Consider the following 24191-nt stretch of genomic DNA (forward strand, 5'->3'; position numbering starts at 1 on the left):
TCACAGCATTACAAAACCATTTTGTGCAGAATACACCAATATTCAGTTCCAGAGCAAAAGGCAACGGGAAATGGCAGCACAGCCTCTGGTACAGTGACAAAAGTCAAGGAAAAAAAAGATGTAGGTACTGTCAGCAAAAAACATGCAGAAGTGCATGCAAAGCAGTTACAGAGAACAGTTTGAAAACCGTGAGTCTCACAAGGAAAAAAACAGGAGCATGTAGACAGAGGAAACAGAGCAAGGGGAGCACATCACTGCATGGAAGCATTACAGTCCCTCATCAGCCAGACAGAAGTCTCCTCCTTTAGTTAAAATGACTGCCCAGAAAAAGTCAGGAAAATTGCATACATGCTTTTTTGGTTGAGAGGAGAGCAGAGGACAGTAGACAAAAAGGTCAGAAAAGTTAATGGCCATAAAAGATTTATGTTTATGTAAGTAAAAAAGGGAGGATAGATCAAAGAGCGTATCTGACAGGAGAACAAAGATTTTATCTAATCTGTTACATTAAAATGATATATAATAGCCAAAGAAGAGTGAAGTACTTTCCTTCTAAGGCTGTCTTGCATTTGACTTGATCTTCTGTAAAGTATGAGGCTCTTGTCTGCATTGTAAACATGATAATTCATATCTATCAGTGACAAAACCTATGTATGTGTACATACACTCCTCATTTCATTATCTCTAAGCAGCATCTTCCAAGTGGTACTTTTTTTAACAGGGTCTGAACTGTGTTGCTCAGCTAATCCACTCTCACAGCAAGCACAGAGCTGCTTACCAAGGTATGTGTAACGCCTGGCGATCACAGCATCGTCGTTCAACTTGTAGTACGTGTTGTCAGTGAGATTCAGTACTTTGACTGTTCCTGTCCAGTAATAAGATCCTGGTGCCCCCATGATTACCAGCTCCTGCAGCAGGAAAAACAGCAAGATGGGAAAAGAATGAGGGAAAATACAGGCAATAATCAAAACTGGACAAGAATTTCTGCTTTGTGCAGTAATGGGGAAGGATACAAGATATTAACATAAAACACCAATTATAAGCCTATCTATAAGAACCTGCATTCTGCAAGCACGAATATCTTTCTTTTCAAACATGGAGGCCACTGCACATGTTCTGAAAACATTAAGGCTCCTTTTCTTTAGCTTGCTTTTGCTCAGTTGCATTGCAACTTCAATGAAAGGCAATTACAAACTATCAAATTTGATATCACCATCTCACTCGCTGCTGGCAAAATGGTAGACTTTTTTCCTCCCTCCCCCCCCCCACCTTTGCTAGGACAAAGCAGTAGCATGAACCATCAGCATATGACAAAATTAAGACATGAGATTTGTTTATTTATTCATTTAGCACGCTACAGTCAAAGGGGGATCCTGTTGCAGGACAACTACTTGTTGTTTTGTGAATTATATCTTCAGCCTAAAAAACCAGACATTATTGACTACCAAATAATTTTATCCAGAAAACAAATGAAGGGAGGAGATGAAGATGCAGGGTGTGTTCATGTAGCAAAGCATCCAGAAACCTCACAGCAAATCTCCACCCCTGGAGAGCAGCAGATGTGGCTTTAAATACCACAACAGAAGATTTAGTGAAGCCTGAAGAGCACTAAGCTTAAGGAAGTTCTCCAGCCTCAGAAAAGACTGAAGACAGCTGCTGTGCTTGACTGTTCCCTTCAATACAAACCACGGGTGGACTTGTGGCAAATCAATTCCATGCCCCAGATTCTGGACTGAGTGGCTGCTGTTTCAGGGATGTTAAACAAGAGAATTTCCTAATAAACCTAAGGGACAGGACCACATACTCAGCCAAAGTGTGAGATATGCTCAGCCACAGCTTTTTTCCTTGGGAGCAGCGTGTTCTTGAGGTCAAGGGATCACTGACCATCGGGAACAACACACATCAGCAGCACTGAAAATATGGTAGCAGCTTGCTTCTTTGACCCAAAAAGTGATTTATCTGCATTTCCTGCCCAGTCTGGAAGCACTGGAGCCACCACAAGGCCCCAGGCAATGAAAGTTCAAAGCTATCTTTTGAACTAGGGAGTAAAGAAGGGTTTAAAGCTCGGGAACAGCAGCAAGCTAGAGAGAACAGAGAAGCCAGGAAACAGCTGCTGCTGTTGAGCATCAAGTTATCAGGCAGAGCCACTGCAGCACCAGCACCTGCCATTCTGGTTTACTTGGACATCAGCTCCTGCCAGAGCACTGAGGACATCATTAGTCTGGCTGTATCAGCTTGGACAGCAAACTCTGCAGCCCAGCACATGTATAGTTAGGAGTGAGTGTATACTGCACATGACAGCAACAAGACTCTGATGTGCACTAAAACAGGTGTGCATTCGTTGTTTCAAGGTTTAAAAAACAAAAACATTTCACATAAGGGAATCTTTGCCTTAGCTAAAATATGGTTGACAAAGATACAAGCATCCACCTCTGGATGCTGTTTTTTTTATTTTTTTTTTTAAACCACCTTTTTGAAATGAAGAACTGAAGCATAACTGGAAAAAAAAATGTTTCCTACCTTACGTGTATATGTGCGTGTGTACATTTATGCATTCATACAGATCACAGAATGTCAGAGAATTGGAAGGAACCTTGAAAGATCTTGTCCAATCCCCCTGCCAGAGCAGGAGCATCAAGATTAGTCACACAGGAATGCATCCAGGCAGGTTTTCAATGTCTCCAGAGAAAGAGACCCCACAATCTCTCTGGGCAGCCTGCTCCAGTGCTCTGTTACCCACAGATGCACATACAGCCACATGCATGCATGTTCAAACAAACCCTTTCAGGGAAAATTGTTTCAGGTCACCAATGAAAGAAAACAGTTAGTATTAGACAGAGAAATATTTTGGTGTAGGTTTTGAAATGGACGTGCAAAAGCATTCCCTGAGGTTAACTTTCAGAGTTTATTCATTCATGTTTGTTCACAGACCTGTCAAGATGAATTTACTTACATTACGAAGCCCTGGATGGACAAGCAGATAGACAGACAGCATAGAGGCAGGAGAGTGTTTGCTGTGTTACTGCAATTAGGCTTGTATGATGGCTGCATTTGAAGGCTCCCTTCCCTGGACACACGTGCCAGGAGAGCCCACTCACAAACCTAATTCCCACCTCTCAGTACTTCTGCTCACCTCAGTGAAGAAGCCTGCAATCCCCGCCTGGCATGAGCCATGCTCCTCCCCGTACTTCTTCTTATACTCTGGGCAAAAGAAGGAAAGAAGAACTGTTGTCAGTCTGTGGTCATGCAGGCAACAAGGATGCTACCCCACCTCTGCACAGCGGGCAGATCCCAGCTGAGTTTCTGTACCACCCTACATGCAGCCTGGAGGCTTCAAAGGGTGGGATGGGGTACCACACAAGTATCACTGGGGGAGAGATGCTTCGGGACACTGGAGTAAAGGAGACAGCAACAAAAACATCAAGAAAAACCCACACTTCTCTTAAAAAAAAAAAAAAAAAAAAAAAAAAAATACACTAAGCTCAAGGCTTGGAGGGGAAGAAATCATGTTCCACCTTGCAGGTTTTTTTTTCCTGAGTACTGCATTGAAATATTTACCATGAGTGCACAGCTTCAGTGTACTGCCACTTCCAACATGCAATGCATGTTACAGTATGTTCCAAAGGATAAAAAAAAAAAACCTCCAGGAGAAAGAGTAATTCAGGCTCTAAGCAGTCCCTCTGTAGCCTGGAATTTTTTTTTTCCCTTACAATGTTGTTAAGCATTATTAACTCATTCCTAAATCATAAAAAAAAAAGCAAAAAAAAAAAAAGCAGGGAATCTGTGAGCAAATGGTGTCTTTGGAGCAAAGTAAATTCCTCACAAGCTGCATTTTATCATACTGAGGCTCAAAAATGAATTAACTGCTGCCTTCTCACCACTTCTTTATTCTACATAACAACACACATAACCTGTAATTATATCTTCTTATATACAGATATATATAAACATTATAGCCTTAAGATCTTAGGAAGATAATAAATAAAAAGTATATATTAAACTGTATTACATGTTTTGCAATACATACATACATTACTAGATACAAAACTATACATTGGATGAAAAAGAGAGAGAAAGGAAGTTGCTACTTACTGTATTTAATCAATACCTGTATTTAATTTTTATAAAAACAAACCAAGAAAAATTAACAGAATTCTCTTCCTGCGGTCCTGAGGAAGCTCAGATCCTCAGGGATCTGCAGAAGTTGCACAGGCGCTTGGGAAGCACAGCAGGACAGTGCAAGCAGAGCAGAGGCTCGCTCTGCTGGCAGGCCCCAATGCCCAGCACAGCTGCCCCAGGCAGATACAGGGACTGCCAGAGCAGCCGTGTCCCCAAACACACACCTTTCACAACAGCAATGTGCAGCAGCGTGCCTGCAGAGCACCAAGAAATGAGTTCACCCTTGGCTGTTCAGGCAGCACCACGGCTCAGACTGCTGGCTGCTCACGTATAGTTTCTTGCTAAGTCAGGCACACTCCAACTGGAAAAAAATACTTGTTGGTAGACACGAATGCTTGTAATTAAGACTGATGAGGGTATGTGGTTTCTCCCTTTTGCATTTGCTGAGAAATACTCCCTGAGCATCCTGAAGCTCACGCTTCCCCTATGGCTGAGTTTCCAGCCTCATCTGGGATGCGCTGCAGCAAGCAAGCCCTGCATTTGCCCAAATCAGGCACTTCTGCTTCCAACCACGGTATTCTTCTTCTACCTGACATACTGAGGTACAAAACAGATCCTGCCTCCTCCTGAATTCTCCCCTAGTCGTGGCAGTCCAAAGGCACCCCCCTGACTGCGAACCTTAGCAAGAGGTGAACCCAGTGCAGAGCTCTAGGCCTCAAGCAGCCTCTGCAGCTGAGCCCCACTGACTGAGCGATGGGCTGGAAATGGTGCATTTCTCTACAAAAACAGCATCACGCTTGGCTCACAGCTTCTTCATGCATCTCCTTCAACCAGTTAATCAATTAAATTTGCTTTAAAGCAAAGGGGGGAAATTGCCATAGATTGTATCTAGCAAATAATTGCACGGAATGGCTCAAAATAGGATGAAAGAAATAGAACTTCTTTCTTGGGATTTTTTCAATTTTTTCATATTTCTCCTTTTACAAACAGGCTTTGCAACACTTCTTCCCAATCCATCCTTCCTCAGCTATTTGACCAAGCTTTGATGACACAGTGCCCAGGTTGTGCCTTACATCACAGCCTCCACAGCACAAACAAAAGCCTCAAACACAACTGTAACTCCCTCAGAGGCTGGAATCTAGCCGGATGCAAGCCCTGAACATCCTCCAAACCATAGCTCCATGGAACTCAAGCCAACAGAAGGCTTTCTCTGCAAATGCTTGTGGTAAGTGGCCCAGCTCACACAAGGTGTCCCTTGAATTCAGCTGCAAATACAAACCAAGAGGATGTAAAACTACAGGAGACAACAGAAGAAACAGTAACAGCTTCAGCCATACAACACAGCTATTCAAGGATGAGCCCAGAGTTTTATCCAGTTGTGTGTAACAAACACGTGAGATCACTTCATTTCTGGAGATAAACAGTTTTCCTTCTCATAAAATAAAACAAAAATTAAACTACTATTCCTATGACGTCAAAAGTTTATTGAGCATATTAGCATTGTTTTATAATAGCATCTTTTTTCCTACTTTACAAAAGAAACCAAATTCAGGTCTAGGAGTAACTTGAAAACCAACACTCCTACATCACAGAACACAACACAGCTGATTTTCATCAGCAACATACATATTAGAAAAAATGAATAGAAACACACATCATTGTTTTCATTGTCAGGCAAGGAAAAAACAGTTCACTTTCAAATGAACTGAATGGTGACTGGCTGCAATAATGCATTACAAATGGGAAACATTTGATGGTTTAAATGGTTGTCCACAGAAGCTCATACTTAATAGTCAACGTGGCTTTCTTCATGGTTTTTGTCATGGTTATCTGTAGTGTTCTGTTTTTAAGTCATTTATGGTACTGGCAGTACTGGCTGCTCAAACTAATGGCCACACATTTCACTTAAATAACTAGTTATACTGTGGTTGTAATAGCAGATAGCAGAGAGGGACTGCAGCATTACAAGTAAATGATGAATCTGGACATAACCATGGCCAAAGAGCAGGACCCAGCACTTGGTCTTGTAGAACTTAATGACAGTTTGCAAGGGATATCTGTAGCACAGGGCCCCAAACACATCAGATGCCAAGGCTATTTGAGCATCTGAAACTCCACTGAAGTGGAGTGCAAACTAAAATCATGTTTCAAGAGGATGCCGACAAAGGCAGTCCTTCATATGGGGGATAGTAGCCCAGTCTGGGCAGACACCATGCTCTTGGACTCTGGCAAAATCCTTCCAGCAGAAAACCCACTCCTCTCTTCACCCTACCTCACTGTCAACAGCATATGGATATCCCCACAAGCAGGTCTCCTTCTCACTCATGCAGTCCAGAGCAGCTCCTTATGTGCTGACTGGTCATATATCAGCCCCTCAGACTTCAGTGCCCTCACAGAGCCAGCCTGCCCCTCCCAGTCAGCAGATGAGCCCAAAGAGCATAAAAAACAAGACTGCTTCTACCTCTCCTTCACCCCAGTGGTGTCACAGCTGTGATACTTGTCACTCACATCATCACCCATTCATTCAAGCCATCAGCCAGCAGGAAACTGTGCAAATATTCATCAGCACACAGCTTTTGCACACCTGAATAGCAGCATTTGCATGAGGTTTAAATATTGCATGCAGTGAACTCGGTAGTTTCCACATAGCTGCAAGCAATAACTGCTGCCATGAACAAATCCTTTGTTTTTATGCTACTTTATTGTTCTCACATCTGCCCACAGACCATTCTACACCCCTGATCATGCAGACCACAAGCCACTACACTAACTGCTATGGCAATGGTTGATAGCAAAACAGTAAGATGAGGCTGAGCCTGAGAGATGTGGTTGACTCTGTGATTTTGAATAACTGCTTAAAAAAGGGAAGAAAAAAAAGAAAGAAAAAAAAAAAGGGAGGGTAGTGTATTATAGCCAGAATGATTTTAGTTTATGAAAGCAGTAAGGCTGACTAAGTATTTGGACAAAATAATCCACAAGAAGGATGAGCTGTGATGTGTGATGACTACGAAGACAAATGCCTCTTCTCTGAGCAAATCCAAGTCTATAAGCAAACCTCAGTATCGTAACACAGCACGAGCTTCACTGTGCAATAACATCTTTCATCTACCATCTTCTCAGATAGCATTACAATGGGCAATTGAAATACACTGTCATTTGCACTGAGAGCCTCTTTTTCCCCATCTTTCTGTGTTTCACCACAGTGGGAAGAAAAAGTAGTAATTTTTTTTGACCTAGCATTGTGGTATTGGGTTTGCACCACACCACAGGGATATTTTGATGCCTCCCAGAAAACCAAGTGTGGTTTGGCAAACCTGCTCATCCCTTTGGAGGGCAGGCATGTAAGGATGTGCTGTTCCCCTTATTTACTAACCACATGCCTACCAGCTTTCCCTGCATCCATCACCACAGGACTAGGAAACCACCCCAGCTCTCTCCATACAGCTGGACTACCTCTCACCCTGGAAGCAGCCACACTTCTTCACTGTAAACTGAATGCATCAGGACAACGAAGATACAGCTACAGAAAAAAGTAAACAAGTGAAAGCTCTGCTTGGAAGACCATGGCTCCAGACCCCAGCTATACCTCAAAGGACATCCAGCTCATATAAACCAGATTAGCTCCTACTCAGAAAGACTCCATTTAACTATTAGGCTCGCTGCTGTTCTCATTAGCAATCAATAGCTTCCAGATTTCTGTCAGCCATTTCAGGGAAACTGGACAAGAATAAGATGGATTGAGACCATCACATTGTTGCACCATTACCACCCAGTCAGGAAACTTCCATTTCCTCTTTGTCTTTAGTTATACAGCCTGTTTTACATGGAAGGAAAACATACTGCATGCATTAAGGATGCCTGTCCAGCAGTCAGATTCCTCTCCCCTTCAGGCACAAGACTTCTGTTACACAAGCTAATAATCCTTCTTGAGGTGTGCACGCACAAATGTATGGCAACTGATGTGCACTCAGCTGGCCTGCACGCTTTGCCAGTTGGCAAGAGCCAGCTCTAGTTGTGGATCAGACAGCCACGTTATCCTCTCACCAGGTTTATCACCCTAGATGCACCAATTACAGGCTTCAGCTTTAGGGGCCCATTGGAAGCATTATGCACTGCATTTACTGCTCCTATGAAACCCCCAGCTTCTCCCCCTCAGACTGTTTCTCTTAATCCATAGCGTGTCAGAGTTCTTTCTCCTTCAGAAAGTGAAGGATTGCTGCAAGACGAGTGGATCGTGGCTGATCTCAAACAACGAACCCATCTGTGTGCTGTAACATGGCTATCATCCACACTGGGGATCAGGCTTGTTTTGCTGAAACCTAAAAGTTCCAGGAGCAAACAAGCTCAGCCATCCCTTGTAACACTTCGCAATTTCATGTCTGACAATGGCAGATGGGGGGGAAGAGGGATAAATCAGTCCCAAAACTCCGATTTTCATTCTAGCATGAACTGAAGCTAAGCCAACATTGTACTGCACCAGCCCTGCCAATTTTCCACTGGCTGCTTTGCATACACTAGGCCCACACACTTCTATTTTCTAGCAATTCCTGGCAAATATCCTGTCAGATTAGCAGCCGCTTTACTCCCAAGACATGACGCACAGAAAAACACAAGCAGTTTGTCTCCTCCAGAAACCACCTCCCTGCAACGGCTTCAGACAAGCAGCTTTTAAAGCAAACATCAGAGTGATGACAAAGGCTCGGAGGAAACCCTGGCAGCGTCTCCACGCACGCGTGTTGATCACCACAGCTCGCACTGGACTATCTGAACCACATTACCTCGCTGTGAAGCACAAGATCAGTTTTGCTGACAGGAACGAAGAAGAAAGAACAAATACAATGGGACAGCACTCACAACAGGAAGGCTTACACAGTTCACGTGTACTCTGCCACAGACCAGCTGGAGTGGCTGGTTCAAGAGACTCAAAACCTCTCACATCTCAAATAATGAATAATTTCAGGGCTGGTAAACTTGTTATATACATCTGCGTGCTGCTGCTGCCAAGCAGACATATTCATTCAAGACAAAAATCTCATTGGTTTGCAATGAAAACAAACAAATAAAATCAGAGGTTTTGCCCATAACAAACCATGCTGTTCCTTGACCTCCAGATCCTATGCTTACACAGGCTCCTAAGGGCATCCTAAAGAATGATGCCCAGGACAGGAAGGAAAAACCAAGATAGCCTTTTCCCCACTGCCGCTTTGGGAGCTGAGAAACCTTGGGAGATCTCTTATCTTCCTTCTAACAGCATTCCTACGCCCCTGGTTTAGTTAACTGCTTTTGGCTGAGGTGATGCTGTCTTCTGAAGTCTTAAGGAAAGGAAACATGATACCAAAATTTCAAATGTATCAGAAAACTGGAAAATTATGATGCTGACACTTGGGGTTTACAGTGAAGACAACAGGGACACAGGCCCATCGCTCTGGGTGCTGGAGCCTTTTTTTGCCGTGCCCCCCTAAATCCAGACCTCTGGAACACCCAAACACTTTACAGAACCCAAAGTGCAGCACCAGTTATATTGAGCTGCCACAGAAGTGAATGAATCAAGTACTAAGCAAGCTTTCCCCCCTCTCTAGTCCTCTGATAAATCGAAACAAAAAACTGAAAGTATTTCCATAAGCAAATTGATTCTCAATTAGTATTCCCAAATTAATCTGTGCTACAACTAAGCATGAGTGACCTGTATCTACTGATAATTCATACGCAGGAAAGAGAACCATAGCCTCCAAATACGGTTCTGCTCCTTTAGCAAACTGCAATCATGCACAGCAAGTCTCAGGATTTGTTCTGCTGCTGTGCTGCTCTCCCACCTCCATGCAAAACCCCAGCTAAGCCTCAAGACTGTGTGTTACAGTGAGAAATAGAAAATAAAATAAACACAAACTCAGCAGTGAGGGCTAAAATGGTCTTGGAAACAAAGGGAAAACACAGAAGCTACAAAACAAGAGACCAGAGATGGAGGCAAGCCCCGCTCCCACCCCTCCATCCTTACCTTCATAGCAGGGCAGGAGTTTCTTCCCACTGGGCTGCAGGTTGGGGGGAATGATGTTGCAGAAGCCATGGGGCAGAATGTATTCTGTCTCGTAGTAGATGTTTTTCCAGCGGTGTGCACAGGCCTGAACAAATCACACCACACGTGTTACTGACCAAGAGCTGCAAGAGAGCCCTCTGACCAAGGCAGAGCATGCAGAGTAAGAGCAACAAAGGCTAAACCGGCCTCACTAGAGCACAGTGCTCAGGATAAATGCCTCACAGAGACACACTGCTTCACACCTTCCCAGAAGCTAGCTTGCTCCAAAAAAATAACACTGCACTGCTGCCAGACACGCCACAAGTTGCCTCATGCACAAGGATTAATCAGAATCAAAAGAAATGAGATGTGAAACAGCGAGGGTTTTGAATTTATGCACATGGTGAGCCATGTCCCCAGCTGGTTTAAGCTGGGAACATTAGTGTAGATGCATCAATTTGTATCACTTAAGGCTTGGTCTCATGAGCACAGAAGCAATCTCTCTGCTACAAATCACCTCCTTAACATGCTTTCAAGTTTTCCTGGAAACTTTGCACCAGCCTTGCTATCTCATAGAAGCCTGCAACAGCCACCTTCACAAGCCCCATGTTTTACCCTATCATCCCCAGATGGGACACCTTCTTCCCTTGTCCTCATTCTATAGCACCTTCCTGCCTCAACACCTCAGAGCTGTTCATGTTGCCAATAGAAACATCTCAATATTTGCAAAAATTAGGGCCACAAAAATGATTTAAGGGGAACATCTCCCCTACAAGGACAGGCTGAGAGCTGGAGCTGTTTAGCTTGGAGAAGAAAAGTCTCCGAGGAGATATGATAGCAGCCTTTCAATATCTAAAGCAGAGCTACAGGAAATAAGGGGACAGACTCTTTAGCAGGGTCTGTTGTGATAGGACAAGGGGAAAATGGTATCAAAATGAAAGAGCAGAGATTCAGACTGGATATAAGGAAGTTTTTTTTACAATAAGAGTAGTGAGGCATTGGAACAGGCTGACCACAGGTGTGGTGGATGCCCTGTCTCTGGAACCATTCAAGGTCAGGCTGGAAAGGGCTCCTAGGATTTTGGTTTAGCTGTAGGTGTTCCTATTCACTGCAGGAGAGTTGAAGGCCTTTAGGGGTCCCTTTCATCTGAAACAATTTTATGATTCTATGGCAAATTAAAAAAATAATAATAATAATCCATAGATTGCCACCCATCATACAAAGGATGCTTATAGTGCACTTGGCTTGACAGACAAATGCGTGTCAGCAGCTCAGCACAGATCAGCTTCAGGGACTCAGCTTATGACTTTAATCCCCCATGCACTGCTCATTCCAAATTCAACAGCACCAGAAGCAACACTCATTCCCTGAGTAACAAGGAAGTAGTTTCTCTTATGACTGATCAGCACCATGAGCACAAATACGCACAGGCACGTTCCTTCTGAAGACAGCACCATAAAGACACATAGCAATAAAGCTGGCGTTAAGTCAACCTCAACTCTAGACACTAACTCAAATGAAAAATGATAAAGAATATATATACATATATATTTTTTTAATTATGGAAAGATAAATCAAGCATGATGATATTGTAAATCCCCTGACATTTTATCTTTTGAAAACTCTCAGAGGCTTGCATAAATTTACCTACTAATCTCTCCCAATGGAGCACAAATGACAGAGAGACAGGGTGAGCAGCAGCATCTCATCACAAGCAGCAGGCTTTGCTCAGGAGCAATCAGGAGTGAAGCGCAGAGGCCAAGAAAGAGAATAATATAAGGAGAAAGAAAAAAAAATAAAGGAAAGCAGCCTCTACATCAAAAGTACACTCAAAAAATCAAGGTGAGACTGTGGATGTGTCTCAGTAATTGAGTGCTATCCCCTAATCAGCGTGGGTTTTTTTGTTTGTTTGTGAAGGGGGGAGTTGCCTGATTTTTGTTTGTGAGCTTCTTTTTTTTTTGTGATATTTTCCGTGTTTTTGTTTTCAGTGATGAAAACTTCTCCATACCCTCAGTCCTGCACATACTCAAGCATAAAGCAATTAACTAGCAGTAAGCCTGAGTCTGCTGATGGCTCTCCCCACTCTCCCCCAGACCACAGTTGTAGAATTTGGTATTTTCCCAATGAAGTGGAGTTCAGTATCTCCCCTCCCTCCCAAAAATTCACCTCTCTGCAATCAGGCAACCAGCACATTTGTCTCCCTGCCACGGCAAAACTTGTCTGCATTTGCTTCTGGTTCTCTTGCCTTTACCAAATTATTTGCTTGGATTACAATGCAGGATCCTTGCACGTCTCAGCACTGCTGAGTTAAGGTGATGCACTACCAAAGGCGGTTAAAGCCTTCCTCCTTTAGTAGTACATGTCTGAAAAGGCTTTGGGAACAGAGATGAATCACTCAAATTTGATGTGGAACACAGGGGAAAGGATGCAAATTCCTGAGGAAAAATAAAGTCTTCCTGGACCAAGCATGCAGAGGTCTCTAATATTAGCAGACACTGCATCACTGTGATATAACAGACAGATCACTTCAGAACAGCAAATGTTTTTTGCTTTCTTGAGGACTGAATGCCAGTCATAGGCTTTGCATTGTAGAAAAAGGAATGTGAGGCCAAGACTTCTGAATCCTGAAGTTAGAGTCCAGACAGGGGACTTTTTAAGTGTACCACTGTCAGACCACTTCTGGTTTGCTCTTCACTATGAAGGCTTTGGCACAGTGATGGGTTCCCCTCCCTCACCCCTTCCTTTGCAAGCTTATCACTAAATGTGCCAGTAAGTCAGCTGCTTAAAGTGAAAAACAGCAACACATGATAAAAAGCAGAGTAACAACAGATGTGGCAGGTATTTCCAAAGAGCAAGATTAAAGCATGTTGGCTTATCTCCAAATCATAATGCACCGTCCCCAGCTCCTCTCCCAACAAAAGCAAAAGAAGGAATTTTGCCGTTTCAGTTTGGGAAGAGCCAGCAATCTCAGCTGTATTATTGTAGCACTTTGATTAATGCAAATATTGACTGAGTATAACCCAGGACAGGAAGCCACTAAACTGCAAACTTTATTTTTTATCCATAATCTTAGTTCTTCCTCTTTTAAAGTCTTCATTATCAGTTTGAAACTCTTTTTCAGTAATATCCTGGCACATGATGGGCTGACATAATCCACGTTACCTAACACTAGCCAACCCTCTTGCACACTCCTAACCTTCCTCTTTCCACTGAAGTTGTTATTTCCATCTGAAGAAGGGGAATCTGATCTGGGGAAACTGATAAGACAAAGCCACTAGGCAATCTCAAAGCAAAAGGAGCAACTACAACCCACAATTACACTGTGGAACTAAATGCTCTAACATGGGACATAAGAGCATGGAGAGTTCACATGGGTTTAAAAAGAGATGCTCACATTTATGAAACTAACAAAAGAATCCAGGGTACTGACCACAAAAATATTGCACTTGCAACATCTTTTGGGAAAGTACTTTCTCAACCACCTCCCTGGGCAGCCCATTCCAGCACCCGACCTCTCTTTTGGAGAAATTTTTCCTAATATCCAACTTGAATCTCCCATAGCACAACCTGAAGCCATTCCTCCTAGCCCTATTGCTAGTTATGTGGAAGAAGAGACCGAGCCCCAGCTCACCACAACCTCCTACAATTGTAGAGAGCTGTAAGGACTCCTTTCAAAACACAGCCTTCCTACTACTGGGAAGACACTGGGGCTAAGTAGCCTGATAGTTCCTCAACTTTTCACTTTGAAAAGTTCTGTTTTGAGTGAGCAGCCAGCCCTAGCTCTGGCAGTTGCCTGGCTTTTTTCATATACTTCCCTCTCCTCTGCTGCTTTTGCTTAGCTTCTGAATATGACAGAAGAATTTGTCTAGCTCTGGCCAGTGACTAGAAGATGGCAAGAATTACGTGTCTTGGAACCACACAAGGATTTGTGCTGGAATGGTCCTTTAAAGATCATCCAGCTCCACACCCCGCTGCTGTGGGTAGAAACACCTTTCATCAGGTTGCTCAAAGCCACATCCAACCTGACCTTGAACACTTCCAACACGGAATCATAGCATGAGGCTGGTTTGCCTGGATCAGAACACATTACTCCTCAGTCACCAAGCAGACTTCTTCCAAGCACACACATTGGGTTATCCCTTGAAAATACACGTTGCTTACGCACTCCTCTAGTTGGAATGCCTTCATTTTGTGCTCTGCTGTATAATGTATTTTATTTGTCCCATTCTGCTTTTCCCCTTTTCTTCTACAGTTGAACGTAGTTAAAACATTCAACTAAGGTGATGAACCAGCTAGCCTCTAAAAAACTAGCAAGCTGTGCACCAACAGAGAGAATCAGATAAAATACCACTGCACTATCACAGAAAGGTAGAAAATCCACCTGTTCCCCTACAGGAGGTCACTGTGCAAAGACTCGTGGTGCTAATGTGTCTCACCACATATTAAATAAAATGCCTTCACATTAAGCAGCTTCCTCCACTTGACTGAGTAGGTGGTCAGTGGAGAAGGTGCTGTACAGAGCTCCTGTTGCTAGCAGGTTTGAGACTCATGGGTGCCCACACACCAGTGTGATTCCCTGCCTCACTGGAAAGATGCTGCAAATTTCCAACTGAAAAAAAAAAGGTAGCATTTAGCATTAGATTGTTATTAGGGGTACTGTGACATGAGCTTGAAATTTGCCAGCCATACATTATGCACAACATTCCACTAAAATTTTTCTTATTCATTTAATATTCCTTCACAAGTTCCCAGATGGAGCTCAACAACAGATGCAAGCACAGGCAAATGTTGACCATAATATACCCATAAATTTTAAAATGATGTTTGTCCAGTTCTTCTTAAGATTTTCTTTCCAGTACAGGAAATGCTTTGCAGAAATAAGTTCCACATCCTAAGGACCACATCTGCTCTCCTTGACCCTCTGCATGGTAACCATATCAAAGACAACAAGGCCACCCACACACAACTAATTCATCTTCACTTTCAGTGCTTCCGCCTCATTAATGGAAAATACATATACATAAAGACAAAATATTTCCCTAAAGTCTCATCTTACATTTTTCACGGTGAGTTCTGATACGTAATGCATATGCTCGTGGAAAATGAATGCATACATAAACACAGACAACCTACAAAAAGAGCAAAACAGCAGATACCTCACAGACAAAGTTCTGTTCATTCTGTTTGAAGATTTAATCCCCCAGATTTGGGAGGAAGCCCTTAGGTGACACAAGTCAGGTGTGATCGCTTTGAAGTCATTCGTCTACAAATACAGCTTTTTGGCTGGAGCTCATTTTCCTTCTGCTGGAAGGAAGGGACTACAGAATTTGCCGCCCTTAAAGCTGGACTCCATCAGTCACTACCAAACGCATTAATTCTGATGTGTTTAGCATTAAAGTCAGACAGCAGCGACGATTTTAATGAGATCAAAGAGAAGAGCGGACCTACCAGCACACTTCCACCAGCCTTAGGCTGTCTAGCCAGGCTCACGCCCATCCATTCATCGTCTCTGTCTTCTTTACACGTCTTTCCACAGAGCGTGCCCCGAGAATTGCCTACAGGAGGAAAAGAACGGCAGCAAGGCAGGGAGACATAAGCATCTAGAAAGAAATCTCTTGGAAAAATGACTGCCATCAAACATCTGCCTGTCAGCACTTTCCCTTTCCCTTCATCCCAACTTCTTGTAAGCTCTTGTAAGCTTATTTCTTGTAAGCTCTACTCAGGGTGATGCTCCCAATGTTACCAGACACTGTCCATAGCAGAGGACAGACTCCATTCCAAACGGCCAGCAGCTATTGCAGCATGCCCACAGCTTTACTTCAATAAGCCATCCAAGTGAAGTTAGTGGAATACACGTGCAATTGCTTCCAGAATGCAATCAAAGCAAAGATATCCTGGAAAATGAGATCTGGGGCATTTATTTTTAATTTTTTTTTTTTTTAATGAGGTCTGCATTTGTATGGGAACTGCTGAGTCACGGCCTGAACCTCTGATTGATCACCTGAGGTGAGCCATGAGCCAGCCAGAGGAGCACAGGTGAAGGCAATTCACTGTGCTGCAGGAAGGGATGGAGCCAGGCTCCACCTCTTCTAGACCCATTTAAGAGCTGGCTACCAGAGGGGAAGGATCTCTTCTGGAGATTGCCTCTATTGGTGTTTTGTGGTGAGCCCAGCTGAAGAGTAAGCCTTCCATTTTATTCTCTTTTGTTATCATTGTCCACTTTGCCTAACTCTCCTGATTACATTGTTATAATAACATCTTGATATCCTTTGATTATACAACATTTTTAGTCCCAACTGGCAGTATCTGTGAATCCACTAAAGATGCTTTTTACTGTTGTAGATGGACAAGTCAAACATAGCCAAAGTACTACTGTAATCTACACAAGCTTCATAAAAACAAATCCTATTTAACTCAAACATGAAAAGATTTACAAAACGATACTTAGTTTTAACTATAGGTGGAGAATTAAATAATGTTAATCACATGACCAAGAAAATTGGAATGTTTAATGACTTCAATTTCTCCATCAGAATCCAGCAGAAGGTTTTAGATCAAAGTTTTGGGAATAGGCTGATTCTGACAGTATGACTGAGAAGAGTCAATCCTGACTACATAAAGCAGTGCACAAGTAGGACTCGCATAGAGAAAGCTGGGACCTCATTAAGGCTGGCAGGACTGTTAGCCACATGGGGTGCTTTGTGATCCCTCCCCTCAAAGTATCACTGCTACCCACCTCGACCCATATCCAGCTCTGTGCATCTTCTGTCAGGATTGGTGTGGACTCGACATTTAAATACTGCTCCTGGGGACTGAATAGAGGTGCTGTATCTAGAGTCTGCCTTGGGAGCGCCAACCAAGACCCTGGAAACCAAGCACAAAGTAACAAGTTACTAACTGCATGAAAAAAAATAAAAAATAACAACATCAAGGTTCACATTGCCAGGGATTCCTCAGCTGAAGCAGTTTTTCCAGAAACTTTGTGAAATGATAACATTGATTCACAAACTGACAACAACACCAACAGTAAAAGCATTTTTCCACTAGTGAAGGCATGAAAGCCATGAATACTTTAATAAACTAGATTTCCATTAGGAGTGTAACACTCGTAAAGCAATTCCTTTTCTCACCCCAGATAGCATTTAGGAAAGTATTAAGACACATAACAGCAGCCCCATTTATTTTTCCTCAGTTTTAACTACATCTCTATTGGCATTACAAAAAATAAAGACCTAAAATACACAGCCCTGAGAGGAAAAGACCTGAACCTGAATGTTTCCAGCCAGCTAAAGATTAATGATTGCTAAGAAAGTTGAGGCACCCTATTAGCAGAAGATTTTATGTAATTACAGCTTGAAAACAAACACAAAACACAGGAGCAAATTTCTTCCACAGTGCCTTGCCTTGCTATCGGCCATTACTTACAGTGGAGGCACCTTTCTTGGTTTAGCCAAGGGAACTACTGCTGCAAAGTCAATCCCTGTACACAGCCCACACACAGCACAGATCAGCAGCCCAGTATCAGACCTAAAAAAGCAGCTTTCCTTCTTTTAAATGACCCCTCTGTCATCCTCCTCAGCAGCCTCCAATGTGAGGTTCCAAAGCCAACCAGCACCCATCATCACCTCTTCAGGGAGACCTGGGGCATGCGTGTATCCCAGTCAACCCAGGCCACCTGAAATAGCTGCTGCCAGGTGATTCTTCTCTAACATGCTTCTCCAGATATGACAAAACCATCCCATGGCAGATGGAAATAAAAAATGAAAAGCAACCCTGACACTGAGTGACTGTTTCTTCCCAAGTCTCACAAGTTAAGTGGTATTATTTAGACAAGTTCAGTGGGGCTGTCCTAAATACCACAGGTCCTATTTTCACAAGTGAGAAGAATTAATGGCTGAACTGCTTGAGTTGCTGAAGCCTACAAGGCCTGAGCACATTGTGGAGTCAGAGCAAAGGATCCAGAAATAACAGCCTGACATGGAAACCCCACCACGCAGACAGCAGGCAGAAAATCAGATGCCAGTCATTTCATTTACACAGGCAATGAATGTGTGTCGTTCACTTACTGACATTCGTGAGGGCTAACAAAAGCAAATAAGGGGGGATATTACTAGCTTAAAGAGTTACAGGTTCAAATTGCAAACGGCAAGAAACTGTTTCTATGAACTGCTAGAAAAATAAGATAAGGTAAGCTGTGCTGACCTCCAGTTTAAACAAAGCTTTCTTCTAACCCAAAAAAAGTAAATCTGAATAGGCAATTAGTACAAAAGATACCTTGGGTTGGAACCCCAGACAGAGCTTAAGGAGCATGAATCACAAAGACTCATTGGTTCTGTTAAAAAAAAAAAGCTAAAAGGGAAAAAAATGGCAATTACAGATTTGAGTAGGCTACTGCCACACATCACATCACTCAAATTTGTCTTGAGTGAACACACCTTTCAGAAAACAGTCTGTGGCCATCTCTTCATACAGACTGAGCACAAGGAAGCAGCAATAACATGTGCCAGAAGCAAATCTATTTTGGATTGTCCTGAATACCAGACACCTAAAACTGGCAGTTCACCTGCACCACACTCTGTATTATCTCAGGATCCTCTTTCATTCACTCACTCTTGCGCTTCCTCCAGAGGTTGAAGCCTCGTTGGATTTCCCACTCTGGCTGATGTGATCCATGCTTGCCCAGACCCTGGGAAGTCGCCTTTGGGGAGATGGCACAAAGGTCCCCATCTGCTGGGCCACACGCTTTTGGCTGCTCAAGTTGCCATTGACCATGTACCACTCAGTCCAGTTTTATTCAAAGAACTGAGGCTGGAGTATTAGCCTATTACTCTTGTCAATACAAGATTCCCTTAAATCTTTAGCTAGCATCTGTACACAAGCATTTAACCTGTTGAAGAAGGTCACCTATCTAGCTGTCACAAGACTCCTCAGCAGACCTGGGAAGAAGACTCTTCTGCATCCTGATGTTCTGAAGCCCACTGAGCAAAACAAATGTCCGTTTTGTGCCTTCCCTACATGTTGAAGCACCTTGGAAATCTTCTGAGATTTCTATGAAACAACACTGCAGCCAGAAAAGGTGTTTTTCTTTGGTACCATTTACAAACCTTAGAAAATAAAGCCTTAGAATCTCGTATACTCTTGTGATTCAGCACTGTGCATTCTTGCCCGGCCTAAATGCTCTAAGGATAATAATACATTACAGATATGTAAAAAGCCACAGAAGTACTACTCTGAGGGTTTTGCTATTATCAGGCAACCATCCAACACAGCCCTAGGTTAAAATACCCTAATGCTGTGGTAGAGCTCATCAGGACTTCTCTAGGAGTCCTGTCAGAAAGCAAGCATGAGCAGCCTTGCAACCTTTTGCAAAGGCTCACGATGAGGCTGGTACTCTTGGCAGAGGTTATCCACAGCCCTAACAGTGCAGGAAGCCCCCTGGGATATCTGTGAGCAGCAGCAGGGAGACACCTTGAGCAGGAAACCCAACCAGGGGAAAGGAATCACCTTCCCCTGAAGACCAAGGGGAAGAACCAAGGGCAGTAGAAGTGCAGTTTGGGGCCATTTTAAGGTCTCTTTTACTTGATGTGCACAGGAATCTCTAAGAGTTGACCACATCTCACTGACCCTGTGAACCGAGTACTGGTATGTAAGCTGCTGTGAGAAGCAGTAAGCAGAGAGGCCATTTAACTTTCTCTTCTTGAATCTACACCCACATGGTCAAGGACAAACATCCTCATCTGTATGGAGATGGCTCTGCAGCTGTGCAGCCAAAAATCACAACACAGGCACCGCATCAGCCAGTATTAATGGATGACAAGGAGATTTCTGGCCACAGGGCAATTACGCATCCTTAAAATTACTTCCTGCAGAACAGTAACTGTTACTTTGCTGGTGATTGACCCTCAGCACATATAGATTTGGAAGCTAAGTGCCACATTTAGTGGAAAGAGCAGTGAAGGGAAGTGTCGAGCTGCCCAATGGCATGGAGGGATGCCAAACCCACCGAACATCAGCCCGCAGCACGCCAGCAGCAATTAGGCAATCACAGCTCAAGGACTGTGGAGTGTGGGCACCTCACTTCACTGCAATGTTAAGTGGCAGGGGAAAAAGGTCTTTAAATATCCCCACATACCACAGCAGATTTCAAAGGCAGAACCAGGAGAGACTGCCCCACCAGCACAGCCCGCTTGGGTTTTTCCCTATCAGAAGGGTCTCTGCCACACGTCAAGCCCTCAGAATAAAAATCCCAGTGGTTCATCTAGCATGTGCAGAACTAGAAGTGGGAGGAACGTTATTTGGGCAGCAGATTGTAAGCAACACCAGTAAGCCCTGACTCTCCACCTTCTCCAAATACTCCAACTCTATCTAGCATCACCAACGCAGCACAGCATCATTAACACAGCGTCCACCCTTCACCAGGTTGATCTGTTCCCATGTCTTATGTGGGTCGCCCACACGCTCACCGTACCCCAACAACTCGCACCCACCAGCCTGAGATGCAAAACCAGCCCCGTGTTCCAGCAGCAGCAGAATCCAGCAAAGCATGGGGCCGAAGGGGTGCAGCAGCAGCACAACAGCCAGGCTCATTCCTTGCTGTAATTCTCACAGCAGGATGCCGTGCAGCTAAACCGACTCCATTACTTTTTAGTGCCGGATCGTGCTGCCAGAAAAGATGAAGTTGTTAACCTGGACTTGCTGAGGGATTTGGGGGAGTGCCAGCAAGATGGGGAAAGGAGATTAATAAGTTAATAAAAGAATGATGAGAGATGTCACATCACTGACGTCTTCTACTGGTGCAAAATTGACGTTGTTTGTTCTTGAATCGTCTCCTCACAAAAGCAGAGAAAGTCACATTCTTGGTCACTCTGCTGGGTCTTTAGTCCAAGCTTGAAAATTATTTCCAGAGAACAGAAGCACTTCAGCTTGTCCATGCTCCAAATGCAAGCAACCACCTGGATCCTTGCTTTGCTGGAAATGGGGACGATAGGGAGCTGGGTAAATGTCTCTAGATTTACAGTCACAAAACCCGGGTAAGGAAGGAAAATGGGGCATTGTCAGAAAAACAATAACCTCAGCACATCTGTGATGACAAGCTACTCCTGAGAAAGAAACTGTGCAAAAATAACTCATAGAAGGAAGGACTGCTGGGCTTAACTATTTCAGACAGGTCAGAGGCACAGACCTGCATCACAACTGTAGAGCAGGATGAACACTCATATTCCATCTTAATTTATGGGTCTGCATCTGACACAACATCTCAAATGAAACAATCCTCATGCAGAATATTTGGTTCATATAAATCTTCAGAGAAAAAAAAAAAAACAACTCTGAGCTCATTTGCTTAAAATCTACAGGCTTGTAGCAAACAATGCAGGTAAGTGCTTTTCTGGTGTGGAAAAATGAGTGAAACACTGAAGTTGAAGAGCTGGCAATTACAGATGCCTTTTTATTATGAGACAGTGAAGTTCCACATATATTAAAAAGCAGACAGGCTGCTGAGAGGAACACATTTCAACTAAGATGCTCTGATGATCATTAGGGAATATTGGGCCCTGGGGCAATGAAGATTAAGAAACCCTGAGCTATCACGATAACACTCCAATGCTTTGGAGCATGTTAACACATTAAATAAATTCACATAGGCAAAAGATGGCTCTGGATAGCACTGATCTCATTTTTTACAGGCTTACACAGTGCCAAGCTGACCCTGCAAGCCACATATGACCAAAGTATCACAGCTCAAAGTTAACCTAGGTTAACTTCCCACAGCAGTCCTTAGGCCGAGGAAATGTGAGAAACTCAAACCATAACGCCTCTTCATGGAAAGAAAAGCTATAAAGCTAAGAACAAAACTGACACACACAGATAACACTATGGCTGTTAACAGCAGCTGCATGTTACAGTGGGATGAACAGCAAACCTTTTTACTACATACAAGGACTGCTCCAAAAGTAATGGCTCCTATATTATTGCGTGGGCCCACAGCATCAGAGGTAGATGGTGGGGGTATGGCAGCAGGGGCTGAACCTTGCCACCAGTTTTCCAGTACATGTTCTTGCCCTGTAACAGATGGCAGCAGAGGAGCAGCCTGACCAAACATTGTTCAAACAGGTGGATCACTGAATTTCTCCATGCAGAAAAAATGGCACTCATCAACAGTTGCTGAACATTTATGAAGACCAAACAATGGATATGAGCACAGTGAGGTGGTGGGTGACGCGTTTCAGCAGTGGCATCAGTGACAGCAGGTCACTTCCACTGGTGCAGATTTCTACAAATGCAGCACGATGCCTCTTGTTCATCACTGGCAAAACTGCACTGCTCAAGGTGGAGGCTGTGTTCAAAAATAGCGTCCTGTAGCTGAGAATCTGCTTTATCAAAGTGTTATTATGAGACGTCACTTTAGGAGCAACACACCTATTTGGTATACCAGCCCCCATCCTGTCCCCAGCCTATCTCATTTTGAAAGAAAAACCATCACCCATTAACCCTACAGGCCAACTAAGAAAACAGCTCTACAGCTTTGCATGCAACAGCTCCGCACACAAAAGCAACGCACACAAAAACCCGACAGATTGCCGCCCATCCTGCTAACCATTTTCCTCTGCACTCACACAATAAAACTAAGATTGCATCTTGTCCTTGAATTATATGCAACTTGTAATCACTTCACAATGGAAATTTTATGCTCTGAAGTGGTATCCGTAGTAAGGCTTTGTCCAGTATGAATGTGGCTTTGTAAAAGTGCTTTACAACACCACAAGCCTTCATGCCCTTCTCATTAAGAAGACAAAGCTAATGGTACTGACCAGGGTTCAGTCCTTCAATGGCCTGAATGTCCAGAAAGAATGCTCAGATCTTTTAAGCTCTCCAGAAGAAACTCATTAAGCACTTAAAACTGACACTGCCCCTGCAGCACAGAGTGACAGCTTCAGAAAACTGGAAGGCAGCTGCATATCCTTTGAAGAGCAGAACAACGCAGTGCTGGGCCTTCATCTTCAGACTCCATCTATGTATTACGAGCACTGGATGATACTCTATGTGTGTATAAGCACTGGAACAGGCTCCGCAGGGAGGTGGTGGAGTCACCATCCCTGGATGTGTTTAAAATGCGTTTGGATGCGATGCTCAGGGACATGATTTAGAGGAGGGTTGTTAGAGTTAGGGCAGTACAGTTGGGTTGTGGCTGGACTCGATGACCTGTAAGGTCTTTTCCAACTTGAGTGATTCTATGATTCTGTGACCAGCGTTTGCTTGTGAAAAATAAGAATATTTTTGGCTGTATCTCCCCTAACTGTTATCACCTCCCCTAGGCACGGGACCCTGAAGCAGCCATGAAAACAAGCTCCCCGGTTCCGCAGTGACAGAAGGGCTTTCCCCATCATCACTGACAGCCCGGTGCCGCCTCTGAGCACACCGAGCTCCTGTCAGGGATAACCCCCGATTAATCCGTGTAACACCACTCGGCCACCTCAGACGTCTTTTGTTTCTGGGTGCTCCTCAGCAAACAAGCTCTACTGTGGAAACCGGGAGCAAAACGCGAGCGTCGCAGATGCGTGCCCTCAATTCCCACACAGGCGGCACGTCGCAGGTACCTGCACCCCTCCACCCGCCCCAAAGGGTCACACCAGCAGGTGCCAGACGAGGATATAGCTCCCGTTACGCACTGCAACCCCTTCCACCTCCCCAGCCTTCGCCCACCCGCCGTCAAAGGCCGCTTTTCGCACCCCCAGCCCGGCGCTCCTGCCCCAGCCGAGCAGCGCTGCCAGCCGAGCGCTCCTCTCTCTTTGTGAAGCGGCCCGAGAAGCCCCCGGCCGCGACCGCCCCGTGAAAGCCGCTATGCAAAAGGCAGAGCGCACAACTCGTCTTAACCGGGGGGGCTGGGGGGAGGAGGGGGGCTGAAAGAAGCCCATTTTTTAAAGAACCGGACGCGGCATGAATACGCTTATGTCTATCACAGTGCCCCTCAGTTCCCCCACCGCAGCTGAGCCGTCGGCGCGGGAGATAAAGAGAAGCTCTGTGGACGTTCTCTGGCAGCGGCACATTAGAAGGACAGGTCCCA

The 24191-nt window shown here is 44.1% G+C and overlaps 1 protein-coding gene across 2 annotated transcripts in view; it reads right to left on the reverse strand.

Annotated features, from left to right (window-relative positions):
* ITGA9 (integrin subunit alpha 9) overlaps nt 1–24191 on the reverse strand; it is a 213621-nt gene that overhangs the window by 188806 nt on the left and 624 nt on the right. For both annotated transcript variants that reach the window (XR_007378066.1, XM_048950756.1), the window contains exons 2-6: nt 16866–16993; nt 15578–15684; nt 10112–10235; nt 3131–3198; nt 776–905 (exon numbers count right to left, since the gene is read on the reverse strand). Coding sequence is in view for 1 of the 2 variants with exons in the window: in XM_048950756.1 (XP_048806713.1) it covers nt 776–905; nt 3131–3198; nt 10112–10235; nt 15578–15684; nt 16866–16993 (557 nt within the window). In the remaining variant the exon portion in view is untranslated. The remainder of the gene's footprint in view (nt 1–775; nt 906–3130; nt 3199–10111; nt 10236–15577; nt 15685–16865; nt 16994–24191) is intronic.

Source organism: Lagopus muta, chromosome 7 (assembly GCF_023343835.1).
Source record: "Lagopus muta isolate bLagMut1 chromosome 7, bLagMut1 primary, whole genome shotgun sequence".
NCBI classification, from domain to species: Eukaryota; Metazoa; Chordata; class Aves; order Galliformes; family Phasianidae; genus Lagopus; species Lagopus muta.